General features: G+C 48.0%; 2 protein-coding genes and 1 long non-coding RNA gene across 4 annotated transcripts; 2 read left to right on the forward strand and 1 right to left on the reverse strand.

The window, feature by feature from the left end:
• The first annotated feature begins 8,101 nt into the window (after nt 1-8,101).
• Nucleotides 8,102-13,203, forward strand: LOC120657120 (potassium transporter 25). The gene is made up of 9 exons (XM_039935378.1): nt 8,102-8,857; nt 8,955-9,447; nt 9,541-9,594; nt 9,763-10,023; nt 10,129-10,181; nt 10,956-11,079; nt 11,206-11,460; nt 11,606-12,012; nt 12,167-13,203. The coding sequence occupies exons 1-9, from the start codon at nt 8,813-8,815 to the stop codon at nt 12,797-12,799; spliced, it is 2,325 nt and encodes a 774-aa protein (XP_039791312.1). The 5' UTR covers nt 8,102-8,812; the 3' UTR covers nt 12,800-13,203.
• A 2,237-nt stretch (nt 13,204-15,440) lies between these two features.
• LOC120657126 lies at nt 15,441-19,799 on the forward strand. Its single transcript, XM_039935386.1, has 7 exons — nt 15,441-15,875; nt 15,966-16,046; nt 16,139-16,315; nt 16,925-17,095; nt 17,718-17,927; nt 18,064-18,152; nt 18,836-19,799. The coding sequence occupies exons 1-7, from the start codon at nt 15,776-15,778 to the stop codon at nt 19,547-19,549; spliced, it is 1,542 nt and encodes a 513-aa protein (XP_039791320.1). The 5' UTR covers nt 15,441-15,775; the 3' UTR covers nt 19,550-19,799.
• LOC120657130 lies at nt 16,940-18,947 on the reverse strand. Of its 2 annotated transcripts, XR_005668087.1 has the most exons (3): nt 18,806-18,947; nt 17,998-18,450; nt 16,940-17,219 (listed from the first exon to the last, which is right to left on the reverse strand). It is a non-coding gene; the product is annotated as an uncharacterized LOC120657130 (long non-coding RNA). The 2 variants fall into 2 exon arrangements; XR_005668086.1 differs by having other exon boundaries at nt 17,998-18,836.
• Nucleotides 19,800-20,255: the final 456 nt, after the last annotated feature.

Raw genomic sequence — 20,255 nt, forward strand, 5'->3', positions numbered from 1 at the left:
TCGCCACTGTACGTCGGCAGTCTGCCTGCCGCCGCCCCTTATCGCTTACAGCTACCGGGCAGCGTAGCAGTCAGTAGCAGATCGATGAAGCAGCAGCAGGAGAGTGATCCATTCAGACTTGTTCTCCACTTCTCCTCCTGACGCGTCGCCGTATGTGGCCCGCGTTCGTCGCGTGCGACGCTCGCAAACTCGCGAGCACGTCGCTCTCTCCCCGTTCAGCGTCGGAGCGGAAGCCCTCTGTGGGCAGCTCCATCCCGTTCCATCGGAAGCCAGTCGATCGAGCTCCACGACGCACGGCTGTTTTCGACACAGCTTCGAGGGATAAGATCGGGAAAGGCGCAATGATTCGGTGGCCCTTCGGGGAGGCAGGCCCCGAGCTCGACCCATGCCCAATGATTCCCGACGAGCCGTCGGCCGTCAGCTCACTGCTCCGGCAGGCGACCCGGCAGGGTTTGCGCCTGCGGCGGCCTACCAGGGTTTCCATGAATCGGGACCGGACACTGTTCGCGGCTCCACGCGCCGGGGTTTCGAACCACGGACTACTGTAGGTTTTGATTTTTGATGCCTTTCCACATTGATTGGCTGCCATGGAACACATGATCCTGATGAACCAGTGCTGTTCAACGTACCAGAGATGGAGAGGTCACCTCGTAGTTAGCCTTGTACGCAGTTCAATGTTCATCCCAGTGTTGGTCTCAAAAAGAAAAAAAAAATGAACAAGAGTGTTCATCCAGTTGGCTACACATTCAGCCGTCCGTTCAAGTCTGCAAAACCGCTCGAGATACCGTCGCATATATGTAACACGGTTTTATCATGGAAAGCAGGTTAGTTGCCAACCTCTGCTCTTCATTACCATCCGCCTCCATATAGTACTGTAGCTCAATCCACCAAGAAATACGCGCCAACCTAAAACGCTTGTAGCATTTTTTTTTCTTTCCGACACAAGCAAACAAATATTCAACGAGATATTATCATATCGAACCAGCAAGAAAATCGACTGCATACCAGATATCGGGGATAGGCACAGGGCAGAGCTCATGCATGATGAGTCGCTTATCACTAGCCCTGTATACCAAAAACAAATCAAGTACGGAAGCCGACGTGTCAGTGCACGTGCCACGTATAGGTAGGTTAACATTAAAAAAACTAGTGCACCGTGCACGAGCTCATAACGTCTTGGTTTACCGAAAGAATAAGCAAACAAAAATCTCTGCTGGACTGGCTTACCGTAGTGTCTCTCACGCTGTCGATTAGTCAGCTGCCACAGGTACGCAAAACTCTTCACGAGCACACAAGTCTCACCCAACACCAAGACCAAGCAGGGAATTTTTGACAATTTGTGGCTGTGGCCCAAGAACAAGGGAGCCTGCCGAGGTGGCTGCTGGCTGGGGAAGACGATGGAGAAGATATTCTCGTCCAGCTCCGCCCGCGCCCATACGCCAAAATAAAAAAGAAGGAAAAAAATAAAAGAAAGCTCAACGCCCGCCTCCGCATCGGCACCGTCGACGGCGGGTCCCGGCGGGCGACAGCGACGCCGCCATGCCCGACGGGGACGCGGATGTGACCGGAGCCGAACCTCTGCGCGCGTCAGAGGCCGCGGTGGGGCCGGGGCTGATTGATAATACGCGCGGTCATTATTATTTGTTGGATATATATTATTATTAAGGGCCAGTCCACGTCACACGTCATCACAGAGATTCAAGCTGGATGTGTTTTGTTTAGCTTTGTCGTCCGCGCTGGGAGCACAATTCCGATACGGTGCTCCGAAAGCGAGGCCGAATTAGAATAAGGGCTTGGATAAGTCCGTGCGAATTTTTTCCGACACAAATTAGTATAAGTTCTTAAAGAATACTTACACCATCGAGTTTGAGCATCGTTGCGTCAGGATCTTCTGGTTGGTGGTTTGAGCAAGACGACAGCACCGGCGCCATCGAGTTTGACATGCAGGAGCTCTGAAGATTTTCGTTGGAGCATTGTAAGAGCATCACATATTGTAAGAGCAGTAAGAGCTCTGAAGATTCAGACACCCATAGGCGTCCTGTCTTAACCGATCGACCGAAAGCAACGTCTCTCCATCCCTTGGTTTCTTTCGATGAAACAATGTGCTAGGTAGGGAGAACGATGCCGTACCAATGGAGTCTAAAAAAGAAGGTGAAAAGAGGGACGATGTTACATAGGCTGCTGACAGCGAGCTTGGGGGTTTGGAATCCGCCGCTGTCAGGGGTAATGCAATTGCAAACCTTCAAATGCAAAGCTCGTAGCTGTTCAGATTTGACGTCCTGTCTTCTAGAACGATGAACTGGGAAAACACACACACACACGGATTTGAAAATCCCTGATTGTTTGCTCGCCAACCTCACGACTTACCGAAGCTAGCTAATCGATCTGGTAGATCAGATCGTCTCCGTATGTTGCTGCTACGCGTAGAGTGTGATAGCGATCTACTCAATTCTGGCGCCGGATTAATAATCTATTGATTTGAGACATTTTAACGCTTCCTAACCATGTGGCACCACGCATCTATTTTTCTAGGCACGCAGCTCACCTGGAAGCGTCCAGCTTCTATTTTTCTCGATTTTATCAGTGATTCCCGGCGATTTAAATATAGCCGACTCTGTCGGGGCTCGCGAGTAGGTATGTGGTCTGCACTTGTTGTTTCGATTTCGTGCATTTTCTGAAACGCCATCTGCTTTCTGAGCATAGAATCAAAGAGTATGAGCAAACAAGATGCGCACGAACAAGAACAACTTGGTCAAGCTACATCAATCGAAGCGCCCTGCACGCACAACAACACAAGCTGCAGGAAGAGTCTATCTCGAGCTCAGTTTGTCAGAGACGTGAGATTTCTGCTTCACTGAATTCAAGCAGGCGCCCAAGGTTTTCAACAACGACGGTCCAAATTTCAGCGAGCAGCCCTGAACCTTCACTGAAACAGCAAGAAGAACACCAGCGATATCTAACAGCGACAGCAAGGACAAAATTATCCGTGCTGCATGTACACGAGCCCTTTCTCTCTCTCTTTGAAAATAAAAGCAGCATCACCCTTGGCGTGCTGGGAATAAAAAGAAACAAAAACAAATGTTGCCAGCAACGTCTTTTTCAGGGTCCAAACGCTGGATGGGCTGGACGCCGCTTTGGGGACACCGGGCACACGGATATTTTTCTGCCGTCAGATGAGATGCCCGGCGCACCATCTCCCGCGCGTTGCTTTCCGCGGGCAAGTACACACGTCCGTGCATATCTCTTTCGCTTATTCTGCGTTTCGGCTGTTTGACAAGCTATCAGAAGCAGTATAAAGTGGACTCATCTTTTTCAACGAAAAGAAGTGTGCTCCCCCTTCGAAAGGATCTTTATAAATGCATGAAAATTACGTGAACTAATTTCTAGCTAGCAGCCATGCTTTTCAGTTTTTGACAGCGCTGAAATTTCTTACCTGGGGGCTGGGGTCGAGGGCTAAAGTCACATCAGAACATCTTTGACTGTAATTTGAGAACTTCGCATTAGGAGAAAACAGGGCGGTGGTACGACTGTAACAGCGTTCAGCTCAAGAAAAAGAAAATGATGTTTAGTTTTGCATCCCACCTCAAGCATCTCTAGAGATGCAAATTGGTGGCTCTTAGGTGCACCTCCAACTCTATTTAGTTCAAATTTTTGTAGTAATTTTTCAAATTGATCTTAATTTGAAAAGTTAGTATAAAATTTTGAACTAAAGAGAGTTAGATATGCACCTAAGGATCACCACTTAACACCTCTAGCATCTCCAACCCTTTTGCTCATTCGTGTCGTATTTTTCATAGAATGCACTTCTTACCCAAAAATGATGTTTTAGTTTGCTTTGTATTCGGTCCAAAAAGTTCGCAGAAGATTTGACTGTAATATGAGAACTTCGCATTCGGAGAAAACATGGCGGTGGTACGACTATAACAGCGTTCAGCTCAAGAAAAAGAAAATGACGTCTATTTTGCATCCCACCTCAAGCATCTCAAACCTCTCACTCGTGACGTAATTTTCGTGAGGACTTTTACGGTGCACAATACTACCACTTCTTGCTAAAAAAATGATGTTTTAGTTTGACTTGTACTCGGTCCAAAAGGTTTGCAGAAGATCCCCCCCACCCCACCCCATCCTTTTGAGGGTGTTATTTTGCTATGCTAACGCTCAATTCTTGAATGCTGCTCACCGACCATCCTCGGTCAGGGTACCCTCCTCCTAAAGCGCCCTTCTAAGACCGGCAGTTGAATTCCGATCCCAAACTCCCCATGTCTGAATCCAAACCGAAGAAGTTTACCCTAGGTCTTCTTTTTCATGTATCGCCTGTTTTTTTCTTCTTCAAATATCAGGCTCATACTTAGCGTTTCCCTTTTGATATTTGAATGTTACCCACAACATAATTTTTAGGGTTTATTGCATTTTTACCCCTGTTTTGAACCTCAATTGCGATTTTACCCTGATTTTTTTGACTTTGCATTTTTGCCCCTACTATTCAATTACGAAGCCTCCGTTTACCCCTGGAGTTCACTCAGTCAGCTGCATTGAGAATCTAGGGATTTAAAAAAAACCTTTATAATACAACAAAAAGACGAAAATACCCCTTATCAACCCCTTATCCCTCATCGTGTGGTTTCTATCCAGACTCGCGAGGCTCAGAGGCGAACCCTAACCAGGCTCAGGCGAGCGGCGGCGCGTGGGCAGGGGCGAGCGGCAGGGCCAGGGGCGCGGGCGAGCGGGAGCCAGGGCGGGTGCGTCGCCAGGCAGCCACACGCGGGGGCTGCGGGAGCCACGCGCGGCGGGCGCGCTGTGGCCCGCGGGGGCCACCCGCGGCAGGCCTGCGCGGGAGCCACGCGCGGCGCATCCCTGGTGGGGAGCAAGGGCCTGGGCGGGGGCGTTGCCAGGCGGCCACGCGCGGGGCCGCGGGAGCCACGCGTGGCAGGCCCGCACGGGAGCCACGCGCGGCTCGGCAGGTGGGGCGCAGCTCGCCATGGATCCAGAGTCAAGTGTGGAGGTGATGCTCAGGTATGAATTTCGATTTCTGACTGTCTATTGGACACACGTGTGATGAATTAATCTCGGGATTTAGATGCTTGCGCTAATTTGCTTTTAATTGCTCTGATTTGTAGGCCAAATCAGATGAGTTTGAATCTTGTTATTAGGGTTCGATCATTCTTTAGTTTGCCTGATGGGGGACCAAAAACATGGATGCAGGGTAGAACTTTGCCAACTCAAACGATTGACATCCATAACTATAGTTTGCTGCACTTGGTTGATTTCATAGCTGAACACTATATGTGGGGTTCGAAACAGCACATTACTTTGTCGCGTGAGTCAGAATATACTATGGAGATAAAGTCTGATGAGGAACTGTTTGAGTGGTTTCAACTTAATCTAGACAAGGGAGTAGTTCGGATATGGTAGTGAGCTTTATGGTAAGAATATGTGGTGTGCTGCCAAGAGCTTCACAATTGATAAGTTCAACTACTTCATGGGCAAGATAGAGGAGAAAGATCCTAGTGCACTTGAGTGGTTGGATGAGCATCATCCATTTGTTTGGAGTAGAAGCAAATTCTATGAAGATTGCAAGGTAGATTACATCAACAATAATCTTTCTGAAAGTTTCAATAGTTGGGTGTAAAAAACCAAGGATTTTCAGATTGTTGAGATGCATGACAAGATAAGACATATGATCATCAAGAAAATGGTTTTGAGGGCCAAAATTGGTAGAAAAATGTCAGGATACATCATCCCAGCTATCATCAATGCTCTGAATGCTAAAACCAAGACTATTAAGGACCATGAGGTGTTGATATGTGGGGCTGGAACAGCAGAAGTAACAGTGAACAGATTTAGACATGCAGTTAATTTGGAACAAAGGATATGTACTTGTAGAGCTTGGCGAGTGACTGGAAAGCCCTGCACTCATGCTCTAGCTTTTATTGCTAGGCTTAGCAGGAATGCAAAGATGGATGAATTTATTGATGACTACTTTTCTGTTAATAGATTTAGGAAGGCATATGCAGGTACTTTCAATCCTATGACATCTAAGGATAGTTGGCCACGTGTTGATTTAGGCTACAAAATCAAGAAACCTAAATTGAGAAGGAAACCGGGCAGACCAAGAATATCTAGAATGAAGTCATATGATGAGGCTGGCACTAGCAAAAAGAGGAAGCCATGTTCTGAATGTAATGAACTAGGCCACATAGCCAAGTATTGCCAAGGAGGTCTCACTGCTAGTCAAAAAAGGAAGCTTTCAGCTTCACAAAATGGATCATCTTCACAAACCTCAGGGTGAGTGGTGGATTTCTAGCTATTTCTATTTTTTCCTACTTTATGTTGTCAAACTGTTAATTGAACATCTTTCTATGCTTGTGTGAAGTGCAAGTGCAACAGAAAAAGAGAGAGGGAGGGGAAGAGGAAGGAGAAATCCAAGTGAAACTCAAGTTCAAACAGAAATTGCCGGAGGAGGGAGGGGAAGAGGAAGAGGAAGAGGAAGAGGAAGAGGAAATCCAAGTGAAAATGAAACTGGAACCGAAAATGCTAGAGGAGGAAGGGGAAAAGGAAGAAGGGGAGGAAGAAGGGGAGGATCAGGAGGGCGATTGGCTCAATTGTTAGGAATAGATGCATGAATGTGATGCAGTCACCTCTCATCATGTAATATACCAGTCGCTTTTGTTGGACACCTATATTGGGATGTGATCTCATGGTGCTTCTCTTTTGGATATGTATGATGGGGGTTCTGATTTGGTACTACATCTCTTTTGGATATGTATATATGATGGGATGTTATCTATCTATTATCAACATATATGCATGTGGTTTCAACTTAATTTTGTATGTCATGTTGCTGTTCAAATTTTTTCAAATACTTGTTCATATTCTTATTGAAATTCTGCTGAAATATAATGAAAACATGGGTATATTCACAAAGTTCTAAAAAAAGTAGGGGTATATTTGCAAGGGTAAAATTGTCTTCTTTAACACCGTTAACTGCTGTTCACGGAGTAGGGGTAGAATGAGTGTTCATTTGCGAACAGTAAGGGTAAAAATGCAAAGTCAAAAAATAGGGGTAAAATCGCAATTGGAGTTCAAAATAGGGGTAAAAACACAATTGCCCCTAATTTTTAACTGGTTCCATCAATATATAGGGATCCTGTTTGTTTTTGTTGCGCTACTCCCGCTACAGTATTAAATGAAGTCTATTTGCAAAACTTTTTCACAGATGAGTACAACTTTGCGCGACGAATCAAATGATGATAATTAATCTATGATTGACTACAGTAATGATACAGTAACTATCCTCTAATCATGTGGTCAAATGCCTCATTAGATTCGTCTCGCGATATAGCACAGGGATTGTAGAGTTAGTTTTACAAACTGACTTCATTTAATACCTCTAATTATTAATCAAAATTTGCTACAATAACTTGCGCTACAAAAACCAAACAAAACCAAGATTTAGCACCACTGTTTTTCCCCCAAACAGAGGCCTGCAAATTTCGACGCCTTTCTCTCCACGCCACACCATGATGGGTTCCCATCAGACCCGTGTAATTAACTGCCGGTTGCCATTAAAGTGCCATTAAGAGCAACTCCAACAGATTGATTTTTCCCTTTCCCTTTTCTCATCTTATAGGGGATCCCCCATTACAATTTTAGCTTATTGGGGAGATGTGTTTCAGCAGATTGATTTTTCTCTTTCCCCTTTAATTCATGAGTGGTCAGGATCTTCTCATGCATATAGATCTTGTGGCTAGGAAAGAATGGATAGAAAGGGAGAAGGAAAGGGAGAAGGAAAGGGAGAATGTGGAATTCCCCTTTAAATAGGGGAGAGGGGAGGAAAATAAAGGGAAAAGGGGAATAGGAAATAGGGAAAATCAATCTGTTGGAGCTAATTTTTCCCCCTAAATCTCCATTATGGCTAAAAAGTGGAAAGGGGAAAGGGAAAAAAAAGAGATGCTCTAAGGAGCGGAACGAGAAAAAGGCACTTGATTAGGGCCTAAAAGGCGCTGAAACCGGCTAAACGTACAACGACGTATCGAACCCCCGTCGCGACAAGCCACCCGCTCCACGCGTCCCGTTCCGCCCAACAGCCCAAGCTTCCACTCCATCCCGGCTCGCATCGCCTCGCCGGCCGCCACCTCCCCGCACCCGCAGCGAGCTGCTGCGTACAAGAGAGGGAGGAGGAAGCTGCGTGCCTCACTTCACCTGACTCGACTCGACGTCGTCCAGCAAAAAAGCAGGGTGGTTTGGAATCCAAATCCGTAGCTAGGGCGAGCGGCCGCGGGGGGAGCCCACGGCATCCCTATCTTCCTCCTGCTCGCGTGGTTGGCTGGCTGGTTTGCCCTCTCCGCCAGAGACCTCCCCCCCCCCCCACCTCGGGGGGCCTTGCCTTGTCGTGGCACTCTCGTACGCGGCCAGAGGGGAAGTTACCGCCCGGCCTCGTTCCGTACGGGCGGTTTAGTAAGAGGCGCGGTCGGCGTGGGGGCGAGCGAGGTAGCTTTGGGTTGGGCGAGGTGGTGCTTGAGGGAAGCTGCTAGAAGGAGGAGGGGGGACGAGGAGGAGTGTGGACTGCGCCTTGGCCTTGTTGCTTTGCTTTGTGTTGCCTCGCTTTGCTTGGCCTGGTTGGTTGGTTGGCCTCCCGCTCGCTACGGGCCAAGACGACGGACAAATCTTGGTCCTGGGCGCGCCGCCGCGGTAGGATTCGGCTCGGAGGACCGATTCCTTGTTCCCTCGCGACGATTCGACGAGGTTTGCTGCCATGGCGGCTGCAGGCGTGACGCATTGAGGCGCGCGTGCGGGGCCGGGGGCCGGGCACATGGATCTGGAGGCCGCGGGCGGCGCGGCGGCGGCGCACGGGAAGGTGAGCAAGCCAGCTCGCGGCTCGGGGTCCTTGGATTTGGAGCGCTCGTCTGTGTTGGGGGCCTTGCTCCTCCATTTCCTGACTGCTTCTCCTGCAGAGGTGGCGTGGGGAGTCATGGCGCGCGACGCTGCTGCTCGCGTACCAGAGCCTCGGGGTGGTGTACGGCGACGTGGCCACATCGCCGCTCTACGTCTACAAGAGCGCCTTCGCCGGCAACGACATCCAGCACTCGGCGGGCAACGAGGAGATCTACGGCGTCCTCTCTTTCGTCTTCTGGACGCTGACCCTCATCACGCTCGTCAAGTACGTGCTCATCGTGCTCCGCGCGGACGACGGCGGGGAGGGCGGCACCTTCGCGCTCTACTCCCTCATCTGCCGCCACGTCCGCGCTGGCCTGCTGCCCGGTGGCGGCACCAGAGATGAGCTCATGGAGGAAGAGAAGGTCACGGGGCGTCACGGCGAGCGGCCCGTGTCAAGGGTCAGGGCAGTGTTGGAGAAGTACAGGGTGCTGCAGAGGCTGTTGCTGCTGTTCGCGCTGCTGGGGACCTGTATGGTCATCGGCGACGGCGTGCTCACCCCTGCAGTCTCCGGTTGGACCCTCTCCGTCTTCGCTTTGGATGATCTGTCTCCATGCCGTTCTATTTGTTTCTGATGCCATATGTGCTCTGCTGGTTCATTTGCAGTGTTTTCTGCTGTATCTGGGCTCGAGTTGTCGATGGAAAAGGAGCAGCACAAATGTAGGTTAAATCCTTTCTTTGATTGCATGCTATGCGGTACATAGTTGAATTAATAGGAGCAAATGTTTCAATTACAGTTGAATTCTGTTAGTTTCAGTCAACTTAATGTGTTATATGTTCAATTTCACCATGCTTATGAGATGTTCACTGCAAATTGTTTACATGCAGATATAGAACTTCCTGTGGCTTGTGCCATACTTGTATGCCTATTTGCGCTACAACACTATGGTACACACAAAGTTGGGTTTCTTTTTGCACCAATAGTATGCATTTGGCTTCTCTGCATAAGTGCAATAGGCCTCTACAATATCATCCATTGGGACCACCATGTCTATCGAGCCCTCTCGCCATACTACATGTACCAATTCCTCAAGAAGACTCAAACTGGTGGCTGGATGTCATTGGGTGGAATCCTTCTATGTGTAACAGGTACAGATAGGCTATGCTGCTGTTGCCTGCTGTTTCGTTGGGGCCCTACTTAAATTGCAATGTCAGAAGGCTGACACTTTTTTCTATTATTGTTGAAACTTTTAGGCTCTGAAGCTATGTATGCAGATCTTGGACACTTCTCACAATTGTCAATTCAGGTATTGGATGAATCTATTGCAACTTACAGGAACATGATGCACGTTTTGTTTATAGCCTTCAGTGTTTATTTCTGATCCCTGGTTAGTTCAATTCTACGAATTCTGCACCTTTTTCTTGTACGAAAATAAAATTATGTCTAACTTAACTCAATTTCTATTCTCTGTACAATAAAATTGAAAAGATGCAGTTACTTACATGACTCCATCACTCCGATAAAAGCTCCTACTTTCATGGCTTTCCATATGTATGCCACATTTAGGATTGTTGTAAATATAGAAAAATTGTAAGGAACTAGTTTTGCTGTATTTTCTAATTATCCTTAACATTTAAAATCTTTCTTCATCGACATTGGATTTTCATTGTCCCTCTTTTTCTTAGCAATTTTGTGGTGAGTTGCTGCTATCTGCGGTAGGCTATCCACTGTTTCTTCATCAGTAAAATAATTTCTGCGAGTGTCCTGCTCTTGACTAAAATCTACTCATTGCATGTTTCCTAGCAATTTAAATTTTCATGCAAAAACAATACTTACCGGTTTCCTTGAAAGTCAACCAGTTACCTGTGCTCAATACATGTTTCTGTTCTGTCGGCAGTTCAGATTATTTCTTTACCTGCATACTTTAACTTATCTGTATATCCATACTCGTATCCTTGACATACGAGATATTGACATTCGCATGATCTTATATCTTGATTGTTCTAGTTAACACTCTTGGTTTTCTTTTTGAAGTTTTGGACTAGTTCCAGTTTAACGTGTTATTATTTTTCCTCAACAGATTGCGTTCATATCTGTGGTTTATCCTGCTCTTGTACTGGCTTATATGGGACAGGCTGCTTTTATTTCACAACATCACAACTTTGAGAGTAGTTATCATATTGGATTTTATGTGTCAGTACCAGGTACATCTCTTTGATTTCCTTTTTTGCTTCCTTTCAAATATTATTATTAAAGTGATTTGTTATCATAATTTCCCATTTAAAAATTTGCATATTTTGAAGCACTGATGTAGGCAACTGTTTTTGTAGAATCACTCAGATGGCCTGTTCTGGTGATTGCAATACTGGCTGCTGTAGTTGGAAGCCAAGCAATTATTACAGGAACCTTTTCAATAATCAAGCAGTGTTCTTCATTAAATTGTTTTCCCGGAGTGAAGATTGTGCATACATCCTCTACAGTGCATGGGCAGATATACATACCAGAAATCAATTGGATGCTGATGGTACTGTGCCTGGCTGTTACTATTGGCTTCAGAGACACAAAGCACTTGGCAAATGCACAAGGTAAAAAAAGAGAGAAGAAAAAGAGAGCCCATATTCAAATAGTAATTTCCCAAGTAACAATTTCAGCTACTTGTTGTGCTCCTTTTATATACTGAAGTGAATCTCATATATATTCGTTGATGTTTCGCCCTACTTTCTTGTACAGGGTTGGCAGTAATAACTGTTATGCTTGTCACCACATGCTTAATGTCTCTTGTTATTGTGCTTTGCTGGAACAAGAGTATCTTCCTTGCCATTGGTTTCCTGCTTTTCTTTGGCACAATTGAAGTACTCTACTTCTCGGCTTCTCTTGTCAAGTTTCATGAAGGTGCTTGGGTCCCTGTTACTCTTTCTTTCATATTTATGGTAGTCATGTGTGTCTGGCACTATGGCACAATAAAGAAGTACGAGTTCGATGTGCAAAACAAGGTATCAGTAAACTGGCTCTTAAACCTTGGTCCTTCACTGGGCATTGTCCGTGTTCGAGGCATTGGGCTAATACATACAGAACTAATGTCTGGAATTCCAGCCATTTTCTCCCACTTTGTCACCAATCTGCCTGCGTTTCACCAGGTACCTTATCACAGGTTCCCTATTCAGAGTACATGCAACCTTTTTTTTTATGAGTTTGCCTGATGCACTATTCAGAAATCTGAATAAATTGCATCATTGTGCTGGGCAATTTATGGATATTACTTGTACAGTTCTCACGTTTGTTTTTTATCAGGTACTGGTCTTTCTTTGTGTTAAATCAGTTCCAGTGCCACATGTGCACCCTGAAGAACGATTTCTTGTGGGTCGCATTGGTCCAAAAGAGTACAGGCTGTACAGGGTTATTGTCAGGTATGGGTATCGTGATGTGCAGAAGGATGACCTAGAGTTTGAGAAGGAGCTAGTCAGCAACATTGCAGAGTTCATCCGCAGCACTGGGGAATGTGAAAAGAATGGTTTTGTGGAGGATACAGATAAGCCCTCTGATAAATTGTCTCCCATTAGCACTGGAATTCCACTGTGGGAAGAGGATGGGGACCTTAATGCATCAGCATCTCCTCATAAGGAGATAGACCCACAGAACATAGCACCCAAGCGAAAGAAAGCAAGGTTCGTGATACCAAAGAGCGCCCAGGTGGACAGTGAGGTGCGCCGCGAGCTGCAGGAGCTAATGGACGCGAGGGAGGCAGGCATGTCCTTCATCCTGGGGCACTCATACATGAAGGCGAAGAGTGGATCAAGTTTCATAAAGCGAATCGTGGTAAACTTCTTCTATGAGTTCTTGAGAAAGAACAGCCGCGGCCCTTCGTACGCCGCAAACATACCTCATGCCTCCACCCTGGAGGTAGGAATGGTCTACCAGGTCTGATACACTAGCAACAAACTGTATAGAAGGTAGAGATGAGACGTGTTCCTCCACCCCGCCTGTACAAGTGTACATACCACCTTGTCGCCTATACGCTAAGGCGTTGACACAGTAACAGAAGTAGAGACCCTGGAGCACAGCACGGGCTAACAACACACCTTGCAGATCTTTGGAGAGCCCAACTGGGATTTTTGTCCGTGAAGCCTTCTGTTGTGCTGTTCCTTGTTTTTATTTTTGTGATGTGTTTGCTGCTGCTCTTGACGTGTTGAGGTAGTACTTGTGAAGATGTAATTGCAAGTATGTAAGTGTGACTAGCAAAATAGCATTTTTTATGTTCAGCGACTTCTGTAGTCCTGTCACTTTCGTTAGTGTTTTTTTTGTTTTTATGAAGAGTTGTAGTTCTGTCACTTGTCTGTGCGTCCAGAGCGCGTGTGTATAGGTAGCTTTACAGCAAGCAACTCACTGTTTAATTGGGCCCGCCTGTATCATAGACTGGGCCGTAAGCCACTTTTCTTTTGGGCTTAGAGGAGTGACAGGGTTGTAGTCTGGGTTTGTGGGCCCCGTCCACAACAAACCAACCGCAAAATCAGGCGCCGAATTCTCGCCGCCATAGCGCGGGCTCTATGCGGCCCACGCTTAGCTCCTAGAGCACACAGCCTCCTGTTGATTTCGGGCCCCGGATCCAGCTCCTTGTTCCCCTCGTGCACATGCGCTTCTTCCTTATCGAAGAGCTTTGTCTGGTACTCTAGCAAATGCTAGGGCTTTGTCTGTCGGGGACAGATGAATCTAACCGGAAGAGTTCACTTCAGTTAAGAAGTTTCTTTTGAACTTAAATCAGTTAAGAAAATAGCAGTAAAAATTTACCACTTCTCTTGAGGGCGAAGCAGGCCGTGCACCTTCCTGTCCTTTTCCCCTACACCTGCCAAGCCTGCGACGGTGCGACACCCCGAGTCCATTCCTGCCTTCCTGGTTCGCTGAGACGACATCCATCGGGCAGCAGCAAGTTCGAGCAAGCCATGCTCTTGCACGGTTGCACCAGAGCTTGCCGGGGCAAGGTAATTGCGTGGTAAATTCCCCGCGCCCCTTGCGGTTGCGGCCCCACCTGGTTCTTGGCGTGCCTACGGCGACCTCTTGTCCCTCTGCAGGGTGTTTTCGCCAGCTTGCGCAGCAGGAGCGCACGCAGCGCATCAGGAAAGAATCAGGGCCCTTTTGACCCCCTTTTTTCTATCCTTTAGAACCTTTCCAGGCTCGGCATCTCGTCGCCCGCGATGGCGGCGACGGCGACAGCGGGGGAGGAAAAGGGCCGCGGGCCGGCCCCGGCCACGCCCCCGAGCAAGAGCCGCCGCCGCTCGGCGCTCGTCACATGGCCGGCACCCGTGGCGTGGGCCGTGGAGGATCGGACCGCGCGCATGACCTGATGATGCGCGGGCGATGGCCCCGTGCGTGCTGCGTCGCGTCCGAGAGGAACGAGCAATGGGGGAAAAAGCCTGAAAGGACGGCCAAGTGCCACGTAAAGCTAGCGAAGATGCCCGGCGCTCGTGCCCGCATTGTCACGGATCGGAGGTGCCGGGCCGAACCTCGTCAGGGGCGTGTTCGTACGGGTCATGGATCGCCGCCGTGCGTGCCGAATCACTCTTGTGCCTGCTCGCTCGTTCTACTGGTATGGTACCACTCTTAGTCCTAGGCCGTAGCACGCGGTACGCCGCGGAACGTCCGTCGTCCGGCAAGGCGCAACGAACTTGTACGCGCCCGCCCGGAGGCAGAAGCCGCGGGGGGGACCTCGAGGCGGGTGAACTGGCCGGCAAAAGGACGGGCAGTGACGGGCGCGCGCGTGGAACGCCCACGATCTCGTGTTGCTTCTCCGTGCTACTTGCTGTAACATATCCGGGAAAAGACTGCCCGGCAAAGCTGGGTGGTATGTGGCGTTGGAAAGAAGAATGGAGCTTGTGAGGACACCGAACCCATGTTTGGAAGGGGGGTTGAACTGAATCCAAATTCTTTTGAAATTTTAGAAACTTACTTGGGGAAATAATGTCCAAATCCAAGTTCTTAGATGAAATGCACTTATGATTTGGATTCATTTTATAATAGTACTACTACTACGAAAATCTTGAGTGGCTTGGGGGAGCCTGGCTTCATTTGCTTATCTGCCTCGCCTGACCTAGAATTTTTCTCGGTGTAAGCGACCTGGTGCGGTTGATATTAGGAAAATGCTAGTGAAGTGGGAATGGGAACCGAATTCCTGCATCACTAGCCGGAATGCTGGATGTCAAGGGGGTTATAATGGGGCGCCGGAGCTTTCCAACGTCGTATGCTGCTTAAAATACGCGTGCATGTCCGGCATGTGATGCGAGTAAAGTACTTCCCCAACAGCGTTCGTGTTGCGGAATAAGAAAACGCTTAAATCTTAAGCTACTTTCTAGATTTTTAATTTTTTTCTTTTTTTTCAGCAGGAGACCCTTTTCCTACATTTATTTAATAGCCACCTTTACCGAATTGAAAATGGCTTTTTTTAGCACTCCACTACGCATGAGCGCTGTGCCTGTGGTACTCGAAACCGAGATGACGAGACCCTCTGCACGTGACTCTCTCTCTCTCTCTCTCTCTCTCTCTCTCTCTCGTATATGACCACCACCCGACCACCGTCACGCCTCACGCGGACCTCTCCCTCCTCCCTCTAAAACCCCACGAAATCAGCGAGGGCGAGAAGGCGGGCGGCAGCCGCAGCAGCGAGCGAACACAGCATCGCTTGTCTCTTTCCCCCCACTTGTTTCATCTCTCTCTCTCTCCTCCCCTTCTCCCCTCCCGGAGCGCGAGAAAAGCTCGGATTCCTGGTGGTTTCTCGCACTCCCCGTCCTCGATCTGGGCGCTCCCTGCTTCCCTGCCTCGCCTCCTCCCCAGATGGCCGCCTCCCGCTTCCTCTAAATCTTCCCCTGCAGCAAGCTTCCTCCCCACTTGTTGGCTGTCCCACTGCGGCCAATGGCGGCCGGGAGAGGGGGCGCCCAGGTGGCGGCGCTGCTGGTGGCGGCGCTTCTCCTCGGCGCGGGCGCTCCGGCCTCCGCGTCTTCGTACCCCGCGAGTGAGTGGGCCGACCGAGCTGGGGCACTTGGTTTTTCGCCGGGGCGGGTGGTTTCCTGGGTTTTGACTGGTGTTTTCGGTGCCATCGCAGGGGTGGTGAGCGGGTTCCTCTCCAATGCGGCGTCGGCGGTGGTGAAGCGGCTCTGGTCGCTCAAATCCACCACCAAGACAGGTGACTACTGAAGGAATCCTTGTGCCCTCCTCTCCTCCTCCGGTCCCGATTCGGGTTTTCTGAGACGCGTGTTTCTCTTCCTGGTGGAGCAGCGACCGGGAGCAAGTCGATGGTGAAGTACGAGGGCGGGTACACCGTGGAGACGGTCTTCGACGGCAGCAAGCTGGGGATCGAGCCCTACTCCGTGGAGGTCACCCAGGGCGGCGAGCTGCTCGTCATGGACTCCATGAACAGCAACATCTACAGGATGGCGCTGCCGCTGTCCCGATGTGAGTGAGACCTTGCTGACCTCCCCCTAGCACCCCTGAATCCGGCATGTTTTGGTGTTACTCCCCAGTGGGGGCTCTGCTAATTATATGCCCCTATGTGTTTGGTGGAGTTGGTGCTGCTGATGCTGTGGGTTGGTTGGTGTCATCAATTCCGGCATGGCCTATCTCTTGATGGCGATGGCTTTGTGCAGCTTGCACAGCACAGCCTATGCGATGCTTTTCAGTTGCTTTCAGCTGATCTATGCAACATGGCCAGTTCCACTTTTATGTGGAGTCATAATTTGTGTTTACACTTGTAGAAACGGGTTCTGAAAAAAAAAATGTTTCAATACACTCTATGCTACTTTTAGATGCTTACGCATGCTAGCAAATTTCGTCAAGGTATTGCTATTACTGTTTCAAACTAATAAGTGCATCGTCACATGTTGATCCCCTGACTTTGGTACAAACATTTGACCCAAACGGCTATACTTATCACCTGCTATCTATATCTTTTCTGTCACATTTTTCTAAGGCATTGAAATGTTAGTCCGTGTTTCATTTACCAGCAGATGATTTTGAGCCACACAGGATTTATCTCATCTCCTGAATTTGGGCTGAACATTGCAGATAGCAGGCCCAAGCTTGTTGCTGGTTCCCCAGAAGGATTTCCTGGTCATGTTGATGGGAAGGTTCGAGAGGCAAGGATGAACCATCCAAAGGCATTTACAGTGGATGACAGGGGTAACATCTATGTGGCTGATGCCATGAACATGGCCATTAGAAAGATCAGTGATACAGGTAAGCTAAAATGTCCTGTGGTAGGGTGGATCCACATGCTTTTGTCTGTTCCTTGAGCATCCTATGTTTGCCTTTTGGTTCTAGCTGGTCTTGTCCAGCATGTATTCAGCAACTGGATCCAAAACTACAATCCGAAAAAGGATGCTTGTTAGACAATATGAACATTTTCTGGTCAGCTTGAGTAAATCAGCTTTGAGTCTCTGCAATGCATTGTGATGTCCAAAGGAATATTAAACTGAGTGCTAATTACTGAAAGTTTCTTTTAGAACAGCCAGCTTTGGGTTTCAAATGGCAATAGAGAATAACAAAATTGCAGTTTTAAATTTGGACTTAGCTTTCTGTGGAGTGGAACATTATGTTCTAAAGTTACTTAGGAAATTTGTTAACCAAAATCTTTTCTTCTTCTCTAGCCTAATTTGTACCTGGTATACTTGATATTGTGCCAAATTTCTTTAACATGGATGGATTATACTGCTTCATAGGAGCTAAAGCCATGATTCTAACTGGGTTTGATTTTTAGTACAGTCTATATTTACATATTCTGCAATCATTATGCATACTTTTCCCTTATCTGATCTCTAGTAAAGAACAAGTGCCTGACATATTATGTTCTGATTTTTAGGAGTTACAACTATTGCTGGGGGCAAATCAGGCAGAGGAGGGCATGTTGATGGACCAAGTGATGAGGCAAAATTTTCTACTGATTTTGAAGTTCGATACATTGGCAGTAGCTGCTCCCTTCTGGTGATCGACAGAGGAAACCAAGCAATTCGCGAGATTCAGCTCCACTTTGATGACTGCGTGTACCAGTATGAAGCTGGTTTTCCTCTAGGTATATTATACAGCCCCATTCTCTGCAATTATTGCTGGATCTAACAAAATCAAACATGGTTGAAGCTTACCACATAACTTGTTCGAACCCGTCAATCTGTAATATTACTGATTACATCAATCTTCCATGCCCACAGGAGTGGCACTACTTCTTGCTGCCGCTTTCTTTGGCTACATGCTTGCATTGCTTCAGCGTCGCGCTTTGGGGATGTATTCAAATGGAGATGTAAGTATCAAGCGCCTAACACTGTCTTTATTTTGAAGGAAAGAAGAAAAAAAACATCATGTACCTTCCCTGGCTGATTTGGCAGAGCAAGCAAATATGGCTAGGGCTGCAATGGTCCACAAGCCTGCTGTAACCCAGCAGGCCAGCACATGAATTTCGTTGTCATCTGTCTTTTGTCTCTCCTGGTACTAGTGTCCATCGTCCATTGGCCTTAATCAGCGTCCTCCATATGCCTCCAACCAGCCAAAAGTTACCACTTACCAGCTTATGCACTGTGCAGCATTCCAACTGGAATCGTCTGTAAATATTAGGATTTTGAGATTAGGACTTTGAACTAATTGGTCCAATTGCCATAACTTAAATTGAAACTTCTATATATCTAGAGTAATATTATTTTCCTAAAACATTTGTTAAGACTTAAGACTATACAAGATAACTTGGCTTCTTGTTAGCCAGATTGTGCATTTTGAAACTCATGCACACATTTAGTTGTTTATGATCAAAGGTTTTTCGAATATCAGCAAAAAGGATAACAGAAGAAACAACACAATTGCTCAGTTTTAGTTTATCTTTGTTTAGCTGTTCTGATTGTTTAGTTAAAAACTCACTACTGGTCGAGACTTGCCATCCTACTTGTATCCTTATTGCAGTACCTTGTTCTGAATGCAAATTTTACCATGCAGGAGCAGGAAGCTCCGAGTCCAGTACAAGCTAAATTATCAAGCATTCCACCTCCATACCAGAAGCCACTGAAGCCTTCCCTTCGCCCCCCGCTAATCCCTAGCGAGGATGAACCTGTGAAACAAGAAGAGGAAGAAGGGCTCTTCACGTCAATCGGCAAACTTGTGGGTGGAGCAAAATCATCAATTGGAGAGATCTTCCGTGCAGCATTCTCCAGAAAGAAGCATGTGAACATCCATCATCATCAGCTGGGCCTGGGTAGACCAACCTCCTGGCCAGTACAAGAAAGCTACGCCATACCACGCGATGAGACCCCACCGCCGCTGGACACGAGAACGCCGACCCCTCGCAAGAACTACGCCTTCATGTCCAAGGAGCCTGAGAAGATCCACCACATCAGGCATGGCCGGCCGCAGTTACACGGCTGGAACGGAGAAGCTCCTCAGCAGCAGCAGCAACCGCAACAGCCGCAGCAGCAAGTACACCACCAGCAGTACCTGCAACGCCACCAGCAGTACTCAGCCGGACCGCAGACCTTCTACGAGCCGAGCTGCGAGGCGACGAACGAGATCGTCTTCGGAGCCGTGCAGGAGGCGGACACCGGCCGCCGTGCCGTGGAGATCAAGGCCGTGAACCACGGCGACGCGCCGCCGTACGAGCAGAACGGGCTGCGCTACCGGAGCAGCTACAGCGTGGGCTACACTGGCCACAACTAGTCGAGGAAGATTTATTATTACCTCCGTCCTAGTGGTTTTGGAGCGTCCTCCGTTATACTAGCTGTAAGAAAAGGAGAGAGTAGAGAGGAATCAAGGGAGTACCAGTCTCCTGATTGACTCGTGCAACGGTAAAAAGCTGGGTTTTGGTAGAAGAGGGTCGTGTTCTTGGTTCATGGACTCTTTACTAGCGATGACATATATATATGTATGTAAGTTGAGTAAAATGGGTTTTTATCTCGGTCGACGCGAATTCGCTGGTTGAGGTTTTCAAGTAGTTGCTGGCACTGTAGTAGGACAAGTGCGGTGTTTCGGCTCATGGTCATGGCCTCATGGGTGGCAGGCAGGCTAGGACGGGGGCTGGCTGATATGCACTCTGTTCGCTGTACTGGTGCTGGAGTGGTGTGAGAGAAAAATACTGTTGGCTGGCTGGTGGCTGGAGACTGGTGCTAGAACTGTATGAGAGAAAAATATTGTTGGCTGGCTGGAGGAACCAAACAGCGAAGAGTGATGATCAGTGGTGGTCTGGTGGACTGAGGCTAGCGTGCTAGACATCTTTTTTATTTACTCCCGCTGGTCACGTGTATCATGCATGGAGATGATTTAGCCTTTTGAATGCGCCGCCGGACACCGGTAGGCTAGGTGGTAGCGGTAGGGGGCGATGAGCCGAAGACATTTATATTTATATTTATATAAGGAAAAAAAATAG

Source organism: Panicum virgatum, chromosome 1N (assembly GCF_016808335.1).
Source record: "Panicum virgatum strain AP13 chromosome 1N, P.virgatum_v5, whole genome shotgun sequence".
In the NCBI taxonomy this organism is placed as follows: domain Eukaryota; kingdom Viridiplantae; phylum Streptophyta; class Magnoliopsida; order Poales; family Poaceae; genus Panicum; species Panicum virgatum.